Genomic DNA, 8,866 nt, shown 5'->3' with positions numbered 1-8,866 from the left:
GTTCTCGCTCTCTTCAAGTTGCCAAGAGATTTATCACCATAGCCAATCAGCTTCATGCAGGCACGAAACTATGTTTGAGCGAAATGATTCTGGCGAATCTCTATGAATCTCTGAGCGAGAGCGTACATTTCTTAAAGAAAAAAAAACATAAAAAAAAACATAAAAAAAAAAAAAACAAAAAAAAAAAACAAAAAAAAACAAAAAACCTAAAAACAAACAAATAACAAAACAAAAAAAACAAAAAACACCAAATCCCAAGGGAAAATCAACTTATCAGGACCTTTTTGGCTCTTGCAACTATGGCTCAATGCCACCTTTGAAGCTAGTCTTCCTGTAGCACCAGAAATAGATGAAGAAGAAGTAAACAATAGGACTGTCGAATGGCCAAGATTAGTGCTACTAACGCCAACTGATGAAGGAATCAGCCTTCGACAAGCTTTTAAAAGCTATGTTATGATGTTTGCTAAAAGTCATCAATTTACTTCGACCATGGCACCTTTTGCTGATAGAAAAATCGGACCTAAGTGGTTTACCCAACAACTGCCCTTGGAGATGCAAAAGGACGAAAACACATTTCTGAATGTTTGGGAATCGTTCTTGACCCCTAGGCTCCTTTTTTCTTATCGTAACACCACTAAAAACCAAATTGCTTTGATAGTTTATCAACCCAACCTTGTTTCTAGACAATTTGGTCTAATCCAAATCAAACCTCAACCTATATTCCCCCAAAAGGGGTCCATCATCTTTTATAACTCCCTTCACACTGAAGACGAAGGCAAAGAGCTGTCGAAGAAACTAGCTGATGCTTCTCTCGACATTCGACCAGTTATTTTTCGACCATCATTCTTATGCACTCCTGAGTTTGATGAATGGTGGAAGGATTATTATTCCAACAAATTTTTTGACGTAGCTGCTTTTGCTACACATTTGACAAATGCTTTCGCTTTTGTGCAGGATCGGACCAAAAAAGGTATTCCACGACATATTAAGGAAATACAGAAATTTCAAAAATATTTTGAAACTGCGTATAGACCTGATGATCTTAGTCGAACCATATGCGAAGCAGCGGCCGAATTAAAACGTAAATTGACAGAGAAGTTTAAAAAACTGTCATTGCCTTCCAATCTTTCACCAGAGGCGCGCTATGACCTGGCTTTCAATTGTCATCCACCAAAGTTTCCTCCTTTGCCAACTGCTGACTTTGGGGTGGCGTTTGGTTTTCCACTTCCAGACTGGTTCCTTTGTGGGGATTTTATGAAAATTCTTCGTCAAAAGTATCAAAAACCTGCTGAGCGTGTGGTTCCGACTAAGTATCATCTGGGCGAATATCCAGGACACCTTCATATTGGAATAGAACACGTTCGCGTGGAAGATACCATTCTTGAAGGTGTTCACAGAAAAATATGATTTTTCTTTCTGTTATTCTAACTGTCTTATCATGTATCTCTTATATTTGTTTCTGAATTTTCTTTCTTTCCTTAGCCGTGAAGATCCCTGCTAAGAAAGCTGCTGTCGAAGCGTCGCCCAGTACTGCTAAGAAGCCTTCGACAAAGGTACAACACTTTTTTTCTTATTATTTTCCTTCCATTATTCAAAACTAACTGGCTTTGGCCTGTATGACTAGGTAAGTCGAAAACCCTCAACAATCCAAAAGAAGAAGAGTGAAGAGGAGAGAAAAGAGGATAAAGTCCCTAGTGAAGAGTCTGGTGATGAATCTCCAGAGTTAATCCCTCCCCCTCAGAAGAAAAAGAAACTCACGAAGGTCTCTTCCCAAAGGTCCATTGTTAACCCAATCAGGAAGGATTCTGCCAGTACTTCTCCTGCCAAGCCTCAGTCGAAAGATATGGGGAGTGGGAAATCCGGTTTTAATACTGAAATTCCTGAGGTAATTTTTTTTTTTATTTCGACAGCATATGTTTATCTTTCCTACATCTTTTCTTCTAAATCTTAGAATTTATTTTTAGGAACAAGTGGCTGTCGAAAAAAACGCCTGAGAAAAATTTGGAGGAAACAGCCCCAGAGGAAGATGTCCCCACAAGTGACCATGATATGCAAACGTAGAAGAATTCGACACTACAGTGGGTGACGCCTCTGAAGATGAATCTCCTCCTCATCCAGGATTGCATGTTGCACCTCAGGGTGATGATATTGAAATGGAGGTTGTAGTCGAAGATGATCCTGAAGATGGAGCTGCCAGAGATGGGGACAACCAGTCGAAACGAACAGAGGTTGAGCGTATTTCGACGCGAAACACTCCACCTGCTTCTGACCGGGCCCAAGGGAGTGGCAAATCAACTGGTTCGACCAGTTTCTCTCGCGAGGAGCTTGAAAATCTCAAAGTGCAAAGACCTTTGGAGTATCTGAAAGCCATGCTTAGCACCCGTTTTAATTTTCAGGATTCTTCGCAGAGTAGTTCGACCACTTCTGGGGCAACTTCTGAAGCACCATCACTTGGCAGCCTCCTGACCAAGATCAAAACGAAAATCCTTGATGTCGATTTGTTTAAAGTCTTGGAAGAGAATTCCCTTGCTCAAATTGGTCTTAAGAAAATCTTGAAGCAAGTGAATGTTTGGAAACTTCTGCTGAGATTGGAAGTTTCGTGATGGAGTTGATGACTCTCATTGACTTGGCCACTGCAGATCTCCATCGTCAAAGGGATCTTACCGCTCAAATCTCCTCCAAGTCTGAAACTCAAACTGCTGAATGGGATGCCGTTTCGACTTCGACTGACAAAGTTTCAAAATTGCAAAAGCTCTCTGAAACGTATGTTGAAGAAGTTGCTGCTTGCAATGACAATATTCAAAAATGGAAAACACAGATAGCAGCACTTCAAGAAAAGATCTCTCAAGAGGAGAAACGTAAGGCATCCATTCAGCAACCCAAGCAGAGCGAGATTGACGAAGAATTGAGGGTGGGTATTCGACATGCAGAGAAAGCCCATCAACTTAGTCAGGAGATTGAGACTCTCTCTACTCACAAAAGTCTTTGTGATCATCGACTCCAACTCCAGAGGCAGAAGTTCGCCACTTTGAAGGAAACTTTTGCCAATTTTAATTTTTAGTCGAATTTATTTAGCAACTCTCAGCCCTTTGAGGCTTTCTTTGTAATAACTTTGAATGCCATTTTTATTTGGCCATCTTATCACAATTATGTTTTGCACTTATTCTGTTACTACTTTTACTTCCTGCAATATAGGCTTATATTTTTTCAAATACTTGCCATTTATTCTTAGGATTCTCTTATCCTTCTCTATTTCTTCTATTTCATACGCGCCGTTTGAAAATGTTCTCAAGACCTGGAAAGGTCCCTCCCATTTAGGAGACCACTTTCCCATTAATTTATCCTTTCGATCCATAGGAAGGATTACTTTCCACACAAGATCACCTATTAAGAAGGTCTTGAATCTTACTTTCTTGTTGTAAAATCTTTCGACTCTCTCCTTTTGTCTTCTTATTAGGTCTAGCGCGCGCAGCCTTCTTCGTCTAAATCAACTAGTTCGTCCATCATCATACTCCAATATGTATCTGATGGGATTTCATGATGCCTTTGCACTCTGACTGACTGCAGATATATTTCGACTGGCAAAACTGCATCGTGTCCGTAAGTCAACTTGAATGGAGTCGAATTCGTTGCCTCTTTGGGGGACGTTCGACAAGCCCACAAGGCTTGATCCAAAGTCTTATGCCAATTTCTAGGCTTTTTCCCCACATGCTTCTTAATCAAGTTTATCACTACCTTGTTGGCTGCTTCAACTTGCCCATTTGCTTGAGCGTAGTAAGGTGTCGAAGTAAGGAGCTTAAAACCTGTTCTTGTGCAAACTTCTGCATGTTTTTACCGGTGAACACAGATCCTTGATCTGTTGTTATTGTCTCAGGTATCCCAAATCTGTAGATTATGTATTTTGGATAAAGTCTATGACTGCTTCTTGATCCACATTCGCCAATGGTATGGCTTCGGTCCATTTTGTGAAATAGTCTATCCCAACCAAAATGTACCTTTGCCCTTTTGAGGAAGCTGGTCGAATCTCCCGATCAAGTCCAACGCCCATCCTCTGAATGGCCAAGGTTTTATAATTGAGTGCAACTCACTTGCAGGGACATGAGGTATGCCTGCATGTACTTGACATTCCTGACAACCTTTTGCGAATTCGACACAATCTTTCAGCATTGTTGGCCAATACATTCCTTGTCGAAATAAAAGCCACTTCATTTTGTGACCTGCTTGTGTGCGCGCACACGCTCCACTGTGTACATTCGACAAGGCTATGTAGGCTTCGTCCTCACTCAGGCATTTCAACAAAACTCCTTCTGCAGTCTTTTTGAACAATTCATTTCCCAAAAGTACGTAACTCAAAGCTCTGTATTTTACCTTTCTTTCCGCTTTCTGATTTGGGTTTTGTAGATAATCCTTGACAGGCTTCTCCAGTCTGTTATTCCTGAATCATCTATGTTGAATATCTCGAAGTTTCTTCGTCACCGTATCCTAATCTTATTGACTCTAGATCTGATGGGGACAACTTGGTGGACACGACTCTTCTCTGACTTCAATGGCTTCTTCTAACTTTTCCTTCGACACTTGTATCCGGACGCTAGTTGAGCAAGATCATTCGCTTCTTGATTCTTCAACCTGGGAATGTGCCTGAAGACGACGTTGTCGAATGCTTTGAGAAGTCTATTGGCTATTACAAAGTACATGATTAAATTTTCTTTCACGCACTTATACTCTTTCGTCAACTGCTTTATTACCAGTTCGGAATCACCCATTATTTCGACTCTCGTTGCCCCAATTTCAACAAGATTTCAAGTCCAGCGATCAAAGCTTCGTATTCTGCTTCATTATTTGAACACAGACTTTCAACTTTGTACTTGAATTTTGTGGAATTTTTCAGGAGAAATAATCAACATCCCAACGCCCGTTCCGTTTTTATGACTGGAACCGTCGAAGTACAGTTTCCAAGGTTCCAGTTCGACGTATTCCACGTCTTCGTTTATAGAGTGGTCCGCTATGAAATCAGCGACCACTTGTCCTTTCACTGCTTTTAAAGGCAGATATTTCAAGGAGTATTCTGTTAAAGCTAAAGCCCACTTTCCAATTCGACTATGTAAAATAGATTTAGATAACATATACTTTATTACGTCGAATGGGAAGAAATATATACATCGACAGGTTTTATATAATGCTTTAGTTTGATACAAGAGAAATATACACACAGGCATAACTTTTCTATAATGCTATATCTAGTTTCGGCATCGTTCAGGACTCTACTGAGATAATAAATGGCCCTTTCGACGCCATTCTCATCTTCTTGACACAAATACTTCCTAATGTTTTGTCTGATGCCGAAATGTACAATCTCATATTCTTTTCTGCAAGGAGACATCAGGATTGGGGGATTAGCCAGGTACTCCTTGATTTTGTCGAAAGCCGCTTGCTGTTCTTGCCCCAATGCGAAGTCTTCTTTCTTTAGTCGAAGTAGAGGAGAGAAAGCTTGTGTCTTCCCACTGAGGTGGAGATGAATCTTTGAGAAAGTTGATTTTCCTAGCAGAGACTGCAACCCCTTTTTGGTGATGGCGCTTTCGCTTCCATATGGCTTGGCTTTATTTTCGTTTATTTCGATCCCCTTCTTATGGACCACAAAGCCTAAGAAATCACCGCCTGCACACCAAAGCACATTTAAGTGGGGTCATTTTCAAACAAATCCTCATCCTTTCAAAGGATTGTCGAAGATGATCTATATGATTTTTTCCTGAAACAGACTTAATCACAATGTCGTCAATATACTTGCATGAAAGTTTCGATGAAATCATGAAAGAGGAATTCATGGCACGTTAGTAAGTCGCTCCAGCGTTCTTTAAACCAAAAGGCATACTACCCATTCGTACGTTCCTATGGCTCCAGGACAACGGAAAGCGTTTTAGGAACGTCTTCTTCAGCAATAAAATTTGGTTATAGCCAGAGTATCCGTCTAGCATACTTAAGTACTCATGGCGGCTGCAGAATCTATGAGCATTTCTGCAATGGCATAGGATATTATCCTTTGGGGTAGCCGAGTTTAAGTCTCGAAAATCAATACATACCCTAAGTTTGCCATTTTCTTAATTACTGGAACAATATTTGCAATCCATTCGACATACCTGGTTGTGCGGATGAACTTGCATCTTAGAAGTCTTTCGAACTCTTCTTTATTTTCGACAGGATTTCTGGTGCGAAGCGTCTCGGAGTCTGCTTTACTGGCTTCTTCCCTTCCATTATTGGCAACTGCATTTCGACCAGACTTCTGTCAAGACCAGGCATTTCGTCATAATCCCATGCGAAGCAATCTTGAATTCTTTCAGCAACTGGACTATTCGACCTTGAACTGGGGGTCCATTTTTGCGCTTATGTACGTTGGTCTATGTTTCCCCCGCTCCTATGTTTATCTCTTCTAAAGGATCCTGCGCCACCATCTTCTGTAGTTGACACTGGATCTTTTTCGAACCAGAGGTTCGTCGTCGTAAATGGCGTCAAGCTTTTGGTGTTGCCATCCGCCATTTGGTTGGTGACATGATCTTCCGCAACGTCTTCTTGAGGACATTGTTTGTTGGAGTTCTCTTGGTTGGCTTCGACAGCCATATTTTTACCTCAGCCTCAAGGGCCTCTTTAGTTGTTTTCGGCCATGTAAGCCGTAATCTTTTCGATCGCTGATTGTTCACTCGTCATCGTCAAATTCACCCCCATCCCGTCGGCGCTATATGAGTGGTTCCCCATATGTAAGTTTCGCCAATCACTTCTTTATCCACTGGAAACCATGCGTTGGATGTAGGTACATGGAGCAATAGGCATTGTCTGTCGTCTTCAAGTCGAATTCTGCCGGGCTGCAGGGAGGTATATGAGCCAGGTTTTGTCGAAGCTTTGGCTGTTGACAGTGTTTACCTCGGTCATGAAGTAGCTTTGGTCAGCCTCGATGTTTTCGACGATTCCATCTGGCCTCCATATGGCTATCCGCTGGTGCATTGAAGAGGGTACAGCTCCTACGCCGTGAATCCATTCCCTACCAAGCAGCAGGTTGTAGTTGGCTTTCGAAGCGATGACTATGAACATTGTAGGTCTTGTTATGGTTCTACAGTTAAGTTCACTTGGATGACTCCCATAGTTGTCCCTATCTTCCCTTCGTAATTCGACAGCACCATGTTGTGAGGCTTCGCGTCCGAATCGTCTTTCCAATCTTCTTCAGCATGTAGTGGGGCATCAAATTCACTGCCGCTCCCCCGTCCACAGTATCTTATTCACGCCGACATTTCCACCTTCCTTTTATAAACAGAGGTTTCAAATGCGCTTTCATGGAGTCGTCTGGTCTTTCGAAAAAAGCGTTCTGCTCTTCGACGCATCCGTTGTTCATCACATAGTAGCAGACGGGCTTGTGTGCCATTGTTTCTTCCTCCATTCATCTCCTTCATCCTCATTTCCATGACTCTATCATAGTCTCTAGGAGAACAGAGACCACGTTGCAAATCACGTTGAAGGATGCCTCTGAGTCAGAGGTTACCGCTCCATAATAGTCGCTCCCGATGGAATGAAAATTTTGAACTAATGTGAGACGCGAGTGTGACTATGCTGTTGGAGCGGTACTTGGCCAAAGAAAAGACAAAACTTTTCATGCGATACATTATGCGAGTAAGGTTCTTAACGAGGCTCAAATAAATTATGCCACAACGGAAAAAGAACTACTCGCAATAGTGTATGCGCTAGAAAAGTTTAGGTCTTATCTTAGGGTCTAAAGTCGTTGTGTATACGACCACGCGGCGATTAAGTATCTGCTAACCAAGCCGGATTCGAAGCAAAGGCTCATCCGTTGGATCCTCTTGTTACAAGAATTCGATGTCGAAATCAAAGACAAGAAGGGGTCGGAAAACTGGTAGCGGATCATTTATCCCGTTTAGTGAATGTCGAGGTTACCGCATCTGAAAAGGAAATCCGGAAGAATTCCTGATGAAAAACTGTTTAAGTTCAAGTTAGGCCGTGGTTTGCAGACTTTGCAAACCACAAGGCTAGTGGTTTTGTGCCGCCGACCTAACTTCGAACACAAAAGAGGAAGTTCCTTCGGATGCAAAGTATATGTTTGGGATGACCCATACTTGTTTAAGTTGGGTAGCGATAACCTGTTAAGGAGATGCGTAACTGGTGATGAAGCCCGGAGCATCCTTTGTCATTGTCACAACTCGCCTTATGGCGGACATTATAATGGGGTTAGAACGGCCACTAAAATTTTCTCAATCGGGATTTTATTGGCAACTATTTTCAAAGACGCACATATCCATGCGCAAAGTGTGACAGTGCCAAAGAAGCGGTGGGATAGGTAAGAGAGATGAGATGCCTCTCCAAAAATCCAAGAAGTGGAAGGTTGATTGTTGGGGCATAGATTTCGTAGGACCTTTCCCACCCTCTTATGGGAATGAGTACATGCTGTTGCTGTGTTGATTATGTCTAAGTGGGTTGAGGCGATTGCCTCACCTCGGGCGGCGGATGCCAAAACGGTGATAAATTTTTTAAAGAAAAAAATATTTCCCGTTGGAACCCCCGAGTGTTGATAAGTGACGGAGGGTCACACTTTTGCAATGCACCTTTGGAAACAATTCTAAAGCATATGGTGTATCGCATAGGGTGACAACTCCGTACCACCCTCAGGCTAACGGGCAAGCGGAGGTCTCTAGTCGAGAGATTAAGAGAATCCTAGAAAAAACCGTGGTTAATTCTAAAAAAGAGTGGTCCCAAAATTGGACGAAGCATTATGGGCCTACCGTACGGCCTTTAAAGCTCCAATTGGCCTAACTCCCTTTCAATTGGTATTTGGTTAAAACTTGCCATTTGCCGGTTGAATTGGAACACA

The 8,866-nt window shown here is 42.0% G+C and overlaps 1 protein-coding gene across 1 annotated transcript; it reads left to right on the top strand.

Annotated features, from left to right (window-relative positions):
* Positions 1-552: 552 nt before the first annotated feature.
* LOC127114572 (uncharacterized) lies at positions 553-2,043 on the top strand. The gene is made up of 4 exons (XM_051046628.1): positions 553-970; positions 1,483-1,553; positions 1,625-1,885; positions 1,965-2,043. Exons 1-4 carry the CDS (start codon positions 553-555, stop codon positions 1,992-1,994), a joined length of 780 nt encoding a protein of 259 aa, XP_050902585.1. The 3' UTR covers positions 1,995-2,043.
* Positions 2,044-8,866: the final 6,823 nt, after the last annotated feature.

This window comes from Lathyrus oleraceus, unplaced genomic scaffold, assembly GCF_024323335.1.
Source record: "Lathyrus oleraceus cultivar Zhongwan6 unplaced genomic scaffold, CAAS_Psat_ZW6_1.0 chrUn0599, whole genome shotgun sequence".
In the NCBI taxonomy this organism is placed as follows: domain Eukaryota; kingdom Viridiplantae; phylum Streptophyta; class Magnoliopsida; order Fabales; family Fabaceae; genus Lathyrus; species Lathyrus oleraceus.
This window is presented reverse-complemented; position numbering and strand designations above follow the sequence as displayed.